Source organism: Embiotoca jacksoni, unplaced genomic scaffold (assembly GCF_022577435.1).
Source record: "Embiotoca jacksoni isolate LCO1_2020_lvr unplaced genomic scaffold, fEmbJac1.0.p SCAF_4, whole genome shotgun sequence".
NCBI lineage: Eukaryota > Metazoa > Chordata > Actinopteri > Embiotocidae > Embiotoca > Embiotoca jacksoni.
In genome coordinates this window covers 19554869-19569664 of record NW_027185392.1, presented here as the reverse complement: position 1 = coordinate 19569664, position 14796 = coordinate 19554869, and the positions used below count along the sequence as shown (strand labels likewise).

General features: G+C 43.1%; 2 protein-coding genes across 2 annotated transcripts; both read left to right on the top strand.

Moving 5' to 3' along the window:
• The first annotated feature begins 46 nt into the window (after window positions 1–46).
• Window positions 47–7384, top strand: LOC138209507 (apolipoprotein L3-like). The gene is made up of 8 exons (XM_069168137.1): window positions 47–234; window positions 2043–2156; window positions 2304–2405; window positions 3537–3576; window positions 3653–3704; window positions 4634–4763; window positions 4993–5181; window positions 6693–7384. Exons 1-8 carry the CDS (start codon window positions 226–228, stop codon window positions 7122–7124), a joined length of 1068 nt encoding a protein of 355 aa, XP_069024238.1. The 5' UTR covers window positions 47–225; the 3' UTR covers window positions 7125–7384.
• A 965-nt stretch (window positions 7385–8349) lies between these two features.
• Window positions 8350–13144, top strand: atf4a (activating transcription factor 4a). The gene is given in 5 exon segments (XM_069167080.1): window positions 8350–8516; window positions 9493–9672; window positions 9916–10230; window positions 11358–11989; window positions 11991–13144. Coding segments are annotated over 4 exon segments (1362 nt in total). The 5' UTR covers window positions 8350–8516; window positions 9493–9623; the 3' UTR covers window positions 12357–13144.
• Window positions 13145–14796: the final 1652 nt, after the last annotated feature.

Sequence of the window (14796 nt, the reverse complement as noted above, 5' to 3'; positions counted from 1 at the left end):
ACAGGTTCTTAGAGTCACTTTGTTTGAGTTTAAGTGTGATCACAACTTATTAAACTCAGGAAAAACTGGTTTGACACTGCAGGGAATGCAGTTGAGCCACAAGGTGTCAATCAACTGTGAGACCTCCTCAGATTTTGTGATTGGCCTTCATAAATCAACCAGATAGTGTGAGAACAGCAGAGTGTGATTGTAGAGGCACTCGGAGACAGCAGAGAAAGGTTCACGATGACACAGGTAAGAAATATTAGTTTTCTGATGCTTTGTGAACCACAATGATAACTCACCTCTGTTGTACTGAGGTGAGAACATCATTTTCACAAACTGGAAGCTTCCAATCTAGGAAAACTAGCATGCATGGCTAGATAGATGTAGTTAGAGAAATTAGAGAAGATATTTTGCTGTGATTTAAGTGAAATACCAGTTTACTAATTCCCCAAATATTAGGAATTAAATGTCTTTAACATGTTTTTTTTAACACAACAGGCATTCATTAAGTCAAATCAAGTTAATGATTGCATAGGCATCCTCTGAACTTTTATTGAGATAAGTCTGCAGTGAAAAGTCTTATTTATAAAACCTGCACGATCAACCATTTGATAACTTGGAAGATTATATTAAACCAGTCATTCAAAATAAATGAATGTATTCAAAAAGAGTTGATTGAAATCTCAATTGCAACCAGCTGCTTCTCAGGTTGCAATTAGTAAATTAGTCAGTTATGTACATTTGTAACATCTGACTAGAAACACTCATATCTCAAATTACCAATATCAATTTATATTTGTAAAGTCTTGCTGTAAGGACTTTAATGTGATTTGGCGCTATATAAATAAAATTGAATTGAATATAACATTGAATGCCTTGTTGCTTTCACAAATTATTAAATTGATTTATGTTGATGTACAAGGTTTCCAGATGATGTTACGTTTGCATCGAGTAAATACATATTTGTAACCAAGGTTTTTTGTTCAGAGCAAAAGTGAAACCAGCCACAGTTATGTAATCAACAGTCTTTAGCATGCTTGATGGAGTCCTTTCACAGTTCACAGTTCGCTGGTCTTGAATTCAACCTCAGCAGGCATCATCCCACTTGATGAATAGCAGAGATGGGTGTTCCCTGTTAGGAATTCAGATTAACCTTTTGTCTTCATCATATTTACAATCTGCTCCCAACACAAACAAAATGAACTGATACAAATCTACAAAGCAGTTGCTTTTGATTTGAATTAAGACCATGTACATGTAGTTGTCAGCCCCGTAGGGAGGGGATTTAAAATAGACTATAACTTGACAATGAGATAAATAGAGGATAAAAGTTGCCTGACAATGCCACCTAGTTTAGGGAGTCTAGGTCTCCATAAACTCACAGGCTCTTTTAAAATCGGGGGGAGAGCTGCAGGGATCACCAAGGAATAATTTATTTAAAAAAAAAAATGGTAAAAATGTTTTATTTACAATCTAAAATACATAAAATAACCGCAATTAAGAGGTTAAAAGTCCAGTGAAATAAAAAAATAAAAAAGTTAAATGTCCAGCTAAAAAGGACCTACTACAAAATTAAAAAGAGTTCAACACCAAGTAAAAGCCTGCCACCGGTAGGGGAGTCAGGGTCTGGTTGTTTCTTCAGGTTCAGCCATTCATCCTCTCCAGAGTTCTTCCAACCACTATTGACACCGCCCAGTCATCTCTACACCCACCCCCCTCCTCCCGCCCCATCAAAAACAACCCATCCTCAAATCAATATAAAAGCAACAATGATTCACATCAAACATAAAACAACAATCTACACAGCAAATATGGCTTACTCTCCTCTTGATGACATAATTGTGCACTCTGGTAGGTTTGAAGTTCTGAAAACACTGTTTTTTGTATTGAAGTGGATTAATGTCGGACAAATGAGCACCCTTACTTTCCTATTAAAGTCCTGTAAGTGGATACATCTGTAGTGGAGTAAACGTGTTGTAATATGTTACAGAATGTGTCATCAGATTCTCCAAGCACCTTTAATGTAAGTGGTTGAGTTTTGTCCATCTTTCCGGCAGCCAAAGCGTCCTATTCCCCTGCCAAGGACACAGTTGTACCCTCCAGTGAAAACTGAGGATGACAAGCCGTTAAGTCAAAGCTCCACCCCTCAGTCTCACATAAGATCTCCACAGGTTTGTGCTCAGTAATCTACCTGTAAATTTAAACTGTCATGTACGAGAGTGTGAGTCTTAAATCACAGTTCAACATATGGTTGAATGCTAATTCATTTTATTGATCTGGGGATATGGGATGTTATTTGGTTTTTCCTTTAAACTCAGAGAGAATCGGGTCCCACTACTCCTCCACCAGTGGCACCAAAGACGTGGAAAAAGAGTTCAAGAGGAAGTGAAACTGCCAATGACTATGTGGAAATAGTAAAGGTACCATTGTTCTGTATGGGTTTGGAAATTTGGGGAAAATTACTCTTCAATAGTTTGACCACAGAAAGACCACGGAATTCCAGTGACAACAGTAGCATGCAACCTCATGAACAAATAAAGTCAAATATGAATACACTAACAACAGAAACCATATTAATCTTTTAGGTTATTTTTATATTATTCATTTTGGGGACAACTGAATGCACGCACAAAGGAAAATCTGTTTAAATCCTTAGACATACATTGGAGTACCAGTCCATCAAAAGCAAAGTCTGCATTTAGATTTAGAGAAAGGTAAATAAAAGTTATGAGTAAAACTGTGAAAGTGAAACAGGGAACAGACAGAAAATTCTCCATCATGTCCTGAAATGTGTTATGCCACAAAGCCTTCTGAGATTTCTGGGAACAGTATATGCTGAATTTGTCAAGTCAGAGGATATTTCATGTCAGACAAGACATTCAAAGAATGAAAAAAATCCATCATGCATCTCTGATTAAATCACCCACATGTGAGTATGGACAAAATCAAATTGCACAATATTTTTTGACCAAATACTTTCATATCAGACTCTTGGTGCTTTAACAAAAATAATTACACAATGAAATTGTTGAAAGGTAATCACTAGTAATTTGACTAATTGGGTGAAGTCAAATAATAAAATAGCTACAACAAGGTCAGAATATTACTATGATGCCTCCTCTAAATCCAGGAAATGAAAACACCTCTGCCATATCACAATGTCCAAAATCTACAGCAATATCTGGTCTCAGGACACAGTGTCAATATGATATTGATATATTACCCAGCTACAGGTGAGATAAGAGATTTAAGTACAAACACTGCTCACACTGACTTAACAACATGTTTAACATCCACTTCATAAAAACTGACGGCCAAACGATCAGTTGAGGACAACTGAAAAGAACAACTTCCTCCACTGCTGCCAAGGCATCAAAAAAGCAGCTTGATGACAGAAATAAGACCCAAGTCTGTCTTCACTATCAGAATAAAGGCAAAAATGCCACAAAATAAAATCTTATTTACAACAATTATTACCTTAAATTGTTATCAAGGGATACAACTTGGCTCTAGTATTTGAGTTTTGTTATAAACAACTTTTCTTTAACCAGGATATCAACTCTCTGGCAGATTGCTTCAAGAACACGACACGTGAGTAAGTCTGCTTGAGGAGGAGTTGTTCTGTGATGTGTTCTTGTTGTTGAGCTCTAGTTTTATTGACCTACAGCCTGGAGGGATCTGTGCAGAGAACTCACACTCAGAGGAGCGTCAGACGAAGAGTGAGTACATTATTACATCTTCTCTGTGTGGTGGCCACAGCTGTGCTTTGTTAACACGCTCCACCAAACATTCATGATAACATGCTGATGTTCACCAGGTGCACCACATCCACCATCCTGGTTTGGTGTGGTAGCATGCTAACAGTTGCTATATAGCGCTAAATACAAAGAACAGCTGTGGCCGTCTCATAACTTATGACATGCCCATTTTATCACTCAGGTTTGGCTGTGACGCTGAGACTATAAATACAGATGGACAGGGTGTCAGCAGCCACCAAACCAAACTATTGCCAACAGGTGTTGCCGATGCTGTTACTGTCGTTTACAATCAGTGCACAGTGGTGATCAAGGGGGTGGAGCTGTGGTTTAAAGCCCCGCCCCCTGCTCCACCCAAAGGCCTTATGATTTTGTAGATCTAAACATTGTTGTGCTCGAAGCTGTGTTAACATGCGAAGTAAGTTAGCCCTCAAAACTAAAACTATCCGAGCAACGAACTGCAGCAGTGCCTGATCTTTTACAATCTCAGCAGTTTACGGCAGAACAAATCTTCGATGTGGTTTAAAACAGATGTCAATAGCTACATCACACATTTAGGGAAAGAAACAGTCCTTCAATGTTCTTATGTACAGTTCCTGATCAGAGGTTCCCAGGTGCCCCTGCAGCCACTTTATTCAGAGAACTGTCAATCACAGCTGTCAATCATGATAACATACATTTATTTTTATAGCATCAGATATCTAATCAAAGACAAACTTATGAGAAAAATGAACACTTGAACATACAATTAGGTGATTTAAAAAATAATTTATATGCAACATGGCACATTTCATGGATTAAATTCAGCCTTCTTTTAGAATTGACCAGATAGGTTCCTCTAATTGAAGAAGAATTATAATAATACGATAACATGTTCCTATAATACTTTCCAGGATCATTAAAGTTAAAGCTGAGCAGCTTTATGAAGTCATCCAGTTTTACATCCAGCAAGTGTTTGTTTATGACGGCGCCCTGAGAGGACACATAGACGAGCTGCGAGGCATTGCTGACAATTTAGACAAGGTAAAGACATCACGCACATGTGATAATGAAAGTCATGCTTTTATTTCTCACTCAATTTAATCATTCAGCTGTAAATGAAAATGCAACATATGTAAAGGTGTTGGTTCTCCCGTGTTAATTTACTTGGATGTTCAGCTTTGTACTTTCAGTACTTTGAGTAGTGTATTTCACATGTATTTTGCAGTTAGTTTAAGAAATTCATATTCACTGGATTCTTTTTCCCTTTCAGGTTTCAAAGGGGACAAAGATTGCTGGCATCACAGGAGGAGCTACAACTGCAGCAGGAGGTGTGGCAGCAGCTGCCGGGATCATTCTGGCCCCGTTCACACTGGGAGCCTCGCTGGCTCTAACCGCAGTCGGGGTCGGAGTGGCTGCAGCCGGCGGCGTCACCGGTGTATCGGCAGCCATCACACACAAGGTGACCAAATATCAACTGATTTAAAGAATATCTTTGTTTTATGATCGAATAGATTTCTATGCATTTTTCAGTTCCTCTTTATTCTTCTTTCTGTTCAAAATGTATTGTATACTTTTTGTAATTTCCTTTCTTTCTTTTGCACTTTTGGGCATTATATTTATGGTACATGTTCGTATTATAGAAACAAAGTGTCACGGTGATGGTCAACAGATTTTCAGCAAAATGTATTTATAGGCATGCTGCAGCAATAAAAAAAAAAAAAAAAAAAAAAAAAACGGCATTGAACACTGGACACAAGAACAAAACAAAATCAAATTCTGCTTACTGTAGCGTCCAACCAACCAAAGGGCTCCAAGATTGTCCCTGTTACGTGCAAACGGAGTCCAGTGACGTGCACGGAGTAGGGGGAGGCTTCAACCTCCAGAAGTCCAAGCTGTGTCTCTTGATCAACATCAGCACCTGTGTTACACATGTTTTTGTAACCACTGGTACGTGTACATTGGCGATTTCACTATGGACATGAGCAGAGAGTGCACATTCAATTTTGCCCAAGTCGGGCAATCGGCCACAGAGACCCTTGAAATGCTTCAGAGAATCAATTCAATTCAATTTTATTTATATTGCGCCAAATCACAACACAGGATATTTCATGGCACTTAACACATTAAAGTCCTTACAGCAAGACTTTACAATATTACACAGAGAAACTCAACAATTCAACAATTCCCACATAAGCTAAGAGGGAAAAAAACTCCTCTTTAAGAGAGAAAAACCTCCAACTGAGGGAAGGAAAAACTCCCTCTTAACAGGAAGAAGCAAGAGCAAAAGAAGGTGGGTTTGTTTGACATTCGAGGGTTTTGCACTGTGAAGTTGTCCCTCGGTGTCGGACTGTCAACACTGAGTTCTCCTGTGACTCTCTGAGGAAAACCTTCTGTTCAAACGACCCGAACGTTGACGCGGCGGCAGTCGCTTTCTCCAACATGACAATGCATCAACAACACAATCGTCCCTCATCACCACTCCTACTCTCTGAATTTGGTTTCCTGTGACTCTTTTCTGTTTCCCAAAAAACACGTACCAGCAATCACAAAAAATGAAGTGTAACTCAGGAACAGATGTTGATTAAGCAATGTAATTGGAATACTTACCAAGGTTATAGCTTATCTCTTTCCCGTTCATGCACATCATGATGCTGTGCTCTGTTTGCTCACAACAGGAGCAGTCTCAGAACCTTTTGATCGTCCCGTATCATATATAGCAGCCGATGTTTAAAATATATGTCAAGAATTTCCCAGAAAGACACAACAAATCATCCTCCATTTAAAGTGTTGTCTGTGTGCCATTTCCACTAATGTTGTTTCATTTCTCTACAAACATAAGTGTTATGCCATTACAACAAAAATAAGCTATAAATTTACAGTATATGAAAAATCTTAAACTTTTGTTGTTTTCAATGTGCCATCATCTGCTTAAAGCTGCTGTTTAACACATTATGAAATCTGCTCTTCCAGGTGACCGTCAGTCAGGACAAGAAGAAAATCAACAAGACCTTGCAGGACTTTGAGCAGCTCAATATGACTATTGAGGCCATCTTGAAGTCCATCAACGAGGGCATGGAGCAGCTGAAGCAGCATGGTCTGTCTGTTCTGAGTAAAACCAGGGTGGATTCAGTGAAGGCAGCCAAGATGGTGAAGCTGGCTGCTTCAGGAGAGGCAAGTGCCATCGCCTTAGAGGAAAACAATAAGGCATCGGGGCTGATAAACGGCTTTGCCCTCGGCCTGGATTTCTACTTTGTCCAGAAAAAAGATGGGCAGAAAATAAAGAAGGGCCTTGAGTCAAAGTTTGCTAAGAAAATCCGCAAACTAGCAGAGGACCTCGAGAAAGGAGTTAATGAGCTTGTGAAAATGAGTGACTTGTTCAGTAAGCATTGCTCAGAGGTGTAATTTTTACCCCTTCAATAATTTCTTGCCTGATTCGGCTTCCTAAATGTTATGGTTCGACATGTGGTATTTCTATGTGAACCAGTGTGAAAGTAAAACTAATCATATTTTTTCCCTTTACTTTGACTGGATATAATAATTATGAATACTGCATATAATTGAGATTTGTGTTTCCCTCTGCTTATTTCGATTTTTGGTCTTCCAAGTTACTTTGCTTTGTGATCGCCCTAAACTATTTTCCAAATTAAACTAACGTATCTACAGTAGTCAATTGTCATTAATTCACACATTATCTCCTAGTGTCCTGTTTTTCATCAGATCTGTATACAATTAAGTGACAGAATGGAAAAATAACTACTTGAGAGCTGAAGCCAAACCACCAGAGGGCAGTCCAGTTCTTATCCGTGTGACCGACAGGCGGGTTGATCAACTTTAACCACCGCCTGCAATGCATTCACAGGAGACACAGCAGTCAGTGCAGTAAAAGGACTAACACAGGACCAAAATATAGAGTGCACGGTCAGCTCACGTAAAGGGCAAGAATTGGAAATATGACCATTATAAACCCAAATAGGCTACAGTTAAATGATTAATATACAAAGTGGTGTTAGGTGCAAGATTAGTTATCACTAATCAAACGAAAACAACAGCGAACAACAGTTTCGGTCCCGCTAAATTAGAGACTAAAAACAGTAGACACTGGAGCAAAAATCACCAATCAATCAATATCACACCAATACAAGATCAAGTTTTGAATTATTTTGTAACATATGATAAAATATCTTTGAGTTTGTAGCCTATTACAAAATATATTTCCCAGGCGTGTAAAGTGTGTAAAGTTAGTGTACAAAGCCCGGAATAGAGGTTCCTGCCTCTGTGTTTACATTCTGCATTTGACCTACATTTGACGTCGGGAGTCGCTCGTGTTTAAAGCGGTGTATGGATCTATTTTGTCAGCTGTATAGATGTTACGCATCCAAACCAATCACAAGCAAGACGCGAGCGGAGGGATCGTGTGCGCACAAGGATGCGTTTGTTAGGCTCACGACGCTGCCCAGCTGGAAGGAGCTACCGTCGTCATTGTTTATGAATTTGCACTCTGAAACGGAAACTCCTCCCGCCGGCGCTGCTCGTTTATATAAAAAGAAACGCTTCCCGTAGAGCGCCGCCGCGGAGGAATACACCGAGCAGTACTTCGGCTCTATATATGGTCCAAGCGCCGTCTCCGCCCGTTCTTCGGTCACATTGTAGTAAACGTAATTAACTGTCAGCAGCAAGACGCTCTATCGCGATAAAAAAAAATGGCAGAATAACGGCGTGCGGCGGCTATCCCTGCATCGGCAACAACCCGGCAGTGCAACGGCGAAGTGCACAGGCTTTTTCTGGCAAAATGGCGTAAGTATTTATTTTGTTTTGTTGACGTTTTAACGACGCGAGCCTCTGGCACGTTCAATGTCAGCCAGACGGGCTCGTGAATAAAAGTTCACGAGTAAAATGAGGTGCCCTGAAAATAAACCGAGACTATTAAAAAAAGTAAGGTTATGTGGATTTCCTCGGTTTGAAGTTTGCGTGTTGGTGTCAAATTACAGCGGCAGCAGCTGAAGTCGTCCCACAGCCGGCTTCACTGTCCGTGTTGTGCCTTTTTTTGTTTTTTTTGTTTTTTTGCGTTGAATCAGCGAGTCGTGGTAACCGTCCTCAACGAAAGGAACTTAAAGACATTTTTACACGGCGGCGATCCAGCATTTTGATGTTTATTTAAATACACTCGTAGTGTTTGTGTGTGTATATATATCAAACGCTGACAACGTGGCGTGTCCAAAATGGCGCGCACCGTCGTGTTCACTCGTCCCCCGCCTCGCACAGATGGCTCTGTTGTGAAAATGGTGGTTGCGATGACTCATCGAGGAGGGCGGAGCTACCCGCCAGAGCATGACCAAATTAGGAAATGCTATCTCCCGGTGGAGGGCGTTTCTTTTTTTTTTTTTCTTTTTTTTTTTTATATTTGTTTTTTTTTTAGCTTTGACACTTAAGAGGACCAGATCAGCCTAATTGATCCTCACCTCGCCCACATGAGAGATGTTAACCACCAAACCACCCAAGTTTACACGAACGAGGAAGCATTCATTGTTTGCAAGGCTGTCAGTCCGGAAATATGAACCCTGTTTAGGAAGTACACACGTATGGCAGCAAGTTTATAGCTGATACAGATGAAGTTGGTCTCCCCGGGAATATATTGATTATGTCTCAACACCCGCTACAATAAAACATGTCTCTTCAGGTTTTCCGTCTCCTCTGCGGTGGACACGGCAGTTGAGAGCTGTCAACACGTTTCCTCCTCTTCTCACCATTTCTATGCATCTCCTCTGTCCAGGTCTCTCTCGGCAACCACCCTCAGCTTTGCTGCCGTCGACAGCAGTACCGAACCCCTCGACTTGTTAACGTCACCGGACTCGCCCTTGTTTTTATACACCCGTTCGCGGCTACCACTGACCAGCAGCAGCCATGACACTCTCCCAGCTGGCGTTGGAGGACGTGGAGGGCCTGTACTTAGGTTGGTATTGTGATGACGAATGGTCCCGAAGCACTGCTCGCCATCATGGCTGAACACCGAATGCTTAGTTTGCACACTAGCCGGGAGTGTGGCAAATACAAAATGAACCTGACATCCACAATAAAATGACGTCAAAACACGTACGCATCCGGGGGTTTTTTGTGGCAGTAAACCCGCAGATCGCTTATCTCATTTGGCTGAATGGTGTGATAACGGGTGTTAATTGGATATTGATGTCTGCAGGGCCCTCGTTTCTGATGGCTGACCCCATGGGGCCCCTTCTGGACCAAGATGAAGAAGAAGCTCTTACTCCCTCTTCCTCTCTAGAGGGGAAGGCGCCAGCTTCGCCCTCCCTCTCTTCCTCCTCCCATATGTCCCCTCTGTCTCCTTATCAAACCTCTCCGTTGTCCCCGCTCTCTTCTGCCTCCCCTCCGCCTCCCCCCGCCCACTTCTCCTCACTCCTGGGAACCAAGGCCAGAGCCGCCTCCCTGTCCCTCTCCTGGCTGGGTGCCAACGACCTGCTCGACGACGCCCACATCGGAGCGGACGATGGCAAAGGTGAGAGTGACTTCAAACACACTTTTATTAAATAGTGAGCAAGATCATCATTTGTGATGGTCTCAAAAATGAGAAAGCTTTGGATAAGGTTTAAATAGAGTTTGTAGGAACCTCCGATGAATAAAGAAAGGAAAATTCCTCCCTCGAGTCCCTTTCAAACGTAAAATAAATGTTTCCTTCTGTGCTCGGAGTTAATTGTTGAGTGCGTTCACGCCCGTGGTATGTGTTTTTATGTGGGCGGTTTAATGTCTGTAAGGCATTTGACGTCGCCCACAGGCAGCGTGACCTACATAGTAAAATGTGGTCGTATTTAGTCTCTGTGTCAGCGCCACGTCATTACAGTCCCACAGTGAAAACAGCGAGGTTTGGTGCGTTTGTCATAGTTAAAGCCACGAGTGAGCGATTAGTAGGCGTTGGGAAATAAAGCTCATTCATTGGTTGGGAACGTTCAGGTGTGCTTGAAACCGGCTCAAACTGGTTTTGTTAAATGTGTGAATTCACGATGACGCGTATCCCTTTGTTTGCACTATAATCATTTATTGGTATGAAAGTTATCGTGGTTCTTGGCATCAGTTGAAAGTTTACTCTGGTGATTTGGATATATAATCTCAAGTGCTTTATTATGGGTCACAAAATCATTAAACCGGGAGAGAGCAGAAAGGAGGAAGTTGAGCCTGAGGTCATCTATTGAATTTAGTGAAATACGTTCCGTCTCTGGCCTTCGTGTTACATTTCATTTAGCTGACGCTTTTATCCAAAGCGACTTACAATAAGTGCATTTCAACCATGAGGCTACAAAACCCAGAACAACAGGAATCAAGAAAATACAATTTCTTCAAGAAAGCCAAACTACAAAGTTCTATCAGTAAGTGTCGTTTTAAGCTACTAAAGTTCTCCTATTCCAGGTAAAGTCTGAAGAGGTGTGTTCTTAGTTTGCGGTGGAAGATGTACAGAGTTTCCTCGGTCCTGATGTGGTTGGGGAACTCATTCCACCATTTAGGAGCCAGGACGGCAAACAGTCGTGATTTAGTAGAGTGTTTATCTCAGTGAGGAGCAACAAGCTGATTGGTAGTTCACTGCCAACAGTCAAAATTTCAAGTGTTGATGATCAAATCCTCTCTTGTCAGCAGATGCTTTTGCCGGCATGGACTGGATGTTGGAGAAAATCGACCTGAGTGAATTGGACCTGGTTTCTCTGATTGGCTCCTGCTCATCCGATGAGTCCCCCAGCTCCCCCGAGGATCTCCTGGCCTCCCTCGACTCCCACATGGATCTTGATCCCGACTCCTTTGACGCCACCATCCCCGTCCTGCACAACAGCCTCGAGTTGGGTCTGTCGCTCCCCGAGGAGGCCCCCCTCCCCGAGGAGGCCCCTCTCCCCGAGGCGGCCGAGGCCAAGAAGACCGAGGTGGCTCCTGCTCAGGAGGTTGTCATGAAGTCTGAGCCTCCCTCCCCGACTCCCCCCTCTCCAGCCTACACACTGGAGCTGGGGAGTGAAGTGGATGTCCTGGATGCTGAGAAAGCATCCACACCCCTCACTGCCACCATCATCCCAGATTCCACAGGAAGCATTCAGACCACCACCCCTATCGTGCTCTCCTTTCCCACCTCTGCTCACCTGGTGGTGGTGCTCTCCAACAAAGAGGAACCCCCCCTCATCTCTCTCCCCGCTCAGTCCGCCGAAGTCTCTTCATCAAGCGACTGCGACAGCGACTCTGGCATCGAGTCCGTCGTCGGCTCCCCGGCTCACCTCCCCTCCCCCCCCTCCCACTCCCACCGCCCCCTCCTCCCCCACAGCAAGTTCCTCCAGGACCAAACCCTACTCCAAACCGGAGCCCGCCGTCAGCTCCCCAAAGGCCCCCAGAGTCAAATCGGTGTCCGGTGCTCCCAAAGTGGTGGAGAAGAAGCTGAAGAAGATGGAGCAGAACAAGACGGCAGCCACCCGGTACCGGCAGAAGAAGAGGGTCGAGCACGACCTGCTGAACACGGAGTGCGAAGAGCTGGAGAAGAAGAACAACGAGCTGGCGGACAAAGCAGAGTCCATCAGTCGAGAGATCCAGTACCTCAAGGACCTGATGGAGGAAGTCCGTAAGCGCCGCCGCGGAAAGACCAGCTCAGTGGCTTAGTTTGTGGCGCCATCTCCAGCGATGGGGGTTGTGTTACTGCTCCACTGCTCACATGCTATCACAAAGAAAAAAAAAAAATCACTTTTAGAAGCACATGTAAGAGATTACAGACCGGCGTATGTGAAACTAGACAGAGGAGAGGGGATGGTTGGATGAAAAGTGAAAAGCTCACGGAAGTTGATGAGATTAGTAGAGTAGAGCAGAGCGGGGGGCCGGGAGGTGGTCGGGTGAAGCATCTGTACATGCTTGTCTCTCGGCCCCCCCGTTAGATCTCCTCGTGTACCGTCTCACTGGCGGTCCTTGTACAAACAGGCAGGGTGGATGTCCGTCATTGTAGGTTAGGCACGCGAAACACGAGTCGCCGTGGCTCCCGGTCCTGTTGTAGACTTACAAGTGGTTGGCGAGCTCGTACCGTACACTCCCAGCAGCAATTGGATGCCGACCCCAGATCAGTTTCAGTAAAGTCAGTTCGGTGTCACTTCGACACAGTTGTTACCCACTCCTCTATAACCCCACTGTCCACCCGTTTTGACCTTCCTCTCAACAGCTTCAAGTCCAGAAAGGGGCCTCAGCCTAATTTGAATTCTTGATGTTACACTGTCGACACACTTGTGTTTGTGTGCGTGTGTATATAGTTTCTCCTCTTGCTTGCCGATTGTGGCTTTTGTTATTAACGCTGGATAAAACCTGACCGTGTCTCGAGTAGCTCAGTCTCTTAGCGTGGGTGTTGGGCTTGTAAAAATGCTTTGCTTTTCTTTTTTTTCTAATAAACATTTATCAGTACTCAACTGGCGTGTGATGTGTTTTCTCCAATAACCGAGGAGTTCTTTACAAACAAAGCAGTGAAGAAAGCCGCAACTAACTTTTATTGTGGTTTAATCTATTTCCGATCAGTCTGCAGGTCTTTAACAGACATTTTGTTGAAACCTGTCAATCTGCCTCCCAGAACCTCGGACGAGGCCTTGAAACATATTTGTCAGCCAAAAACTAAAATTCAAGTGTGACAGAAACCGAAAAGTTACAATACTTGACAGAAGCTTGATCCATTCAGGCTTCTATAAATTAGATCAATTATTTGGAGAATGTTGTAGAACTCCTTGGAAAAGATGCAATGATGATACAATAATCATCAGTGAACAAAATAAATATCAGTACTTCAATTAGTGTGATTTGAATATGACCAATGAAAGTGTTGTCCTGTATGTTGATGGTACAGTACTGTCAAAATGTTTTAGGGAGCTATATAAATGTATTCAAATGTGTATATATATATATAATAGTTTAATCTCAAATTTGAATACCTGAAGTTGCCAAAACCTCGGCTGCGGCCGAACTTCGGGGTGCCTCTCTGTTCTCCAACTGAAAGTCAAACTGTTCAGTACGTTCGTTCCCTCGTCACACCGGTAGAACCGGAGGAACCTGTGGTTGCACCTCAAAACATTTTAAATGATGTCAACAATAAGAACAGTTTTGTTCTGGCGAGTTTTCATTATACTGGGTTTTGCATTTTTCGTAAGAGTCACACAGGTGCTGTCTCCTCGCTCTGGTGTGTCGAAGCAGTTCAACATGAATGAAACGAGGGCCGTCCACTGGCTCCAGCAGAAGGCCGTGATCGCTCGGGACCCAATTTGGGGAATGCTTGAAGGCCGTCGTGCATCTTTTTCACCCTAAATGTGCATCTTAAGCAGAGAATAGACAAAAAAAGATTCACGAAACCTCAATCGGTGTGCGCACAGTTTTCCCTGACTTTAACGTGGCAAACGGGTTCAAAGTGGTCAAGTGTTGGCTGCAAAACAGCTGAGAGGAGCTCACATGTCACCGCCTGGAGCTACAAATAGACCTTTCTCTCTCGGTCAGGAAACGAGAGACGACGAGGAAGAAAGAGAGAAACAGCTGGAAGGATGTTTTATGGGTCCTTGTAACTCTGAAACCAGACAACGCTCAGACATCTCTCAGTGGCTTCACAGGTGGGAGGGGGGGGGGGGGGGACAGGTGTGTGTGTGTGTGTGTGTGTGTGTGTCATAGACCGCATTTGGATACACATTTAAAGAAAGCAGTTGACTGATGACACTGAAACTGATGCAGTTTCAGTCTTAATTGTCATAATGTTGAGGTGCAGTTTTACCTCGCGGTAATGACTAAGACAAAAACCCCAAGTGTGTGTTTAGAGGAAGCTCAATGTGCTGGCTTCTGTCAAGCAGCTGTGTAAATTTAGCCTTGGCAGTAAAAGTACATCCACACACGCACACGCACACACACACACACACACACACACACACACACACACACACACACACACACACACCTCCCTGACAGATTCCACAGTAGTGAGGCCGACTCATAGAAAGAGGAACTGAGCTGTAAGAACAGAGAACATTTTTTTTTATAAAAATTTAAAAAAATGGCTGCTTTATTATGACTTTAATGTTTAGGCTACAGA

What these genes read in the sequence shown, in the direction of transcription:
- LOC138209507 (XM_069168137.1), top strand. An exon ending in ACTATGTGGAAATAGTAAAG is followed by an intron (nt 2,406 to 3,536) that starts GTACCATTGTTC and finishes TTCTTTAACCAG; the next exon opens with GATATCAACTCTCTGGCAGA. An exon ending in CGGCAGCCATCACACACAAG is followed by an intron (nt 5,182 to 6,692) that starts GTGACCAAATAT and finishes CTGCTCTTCCAG; the next exon opens with GTGACCGTCAGTCAGGACAA.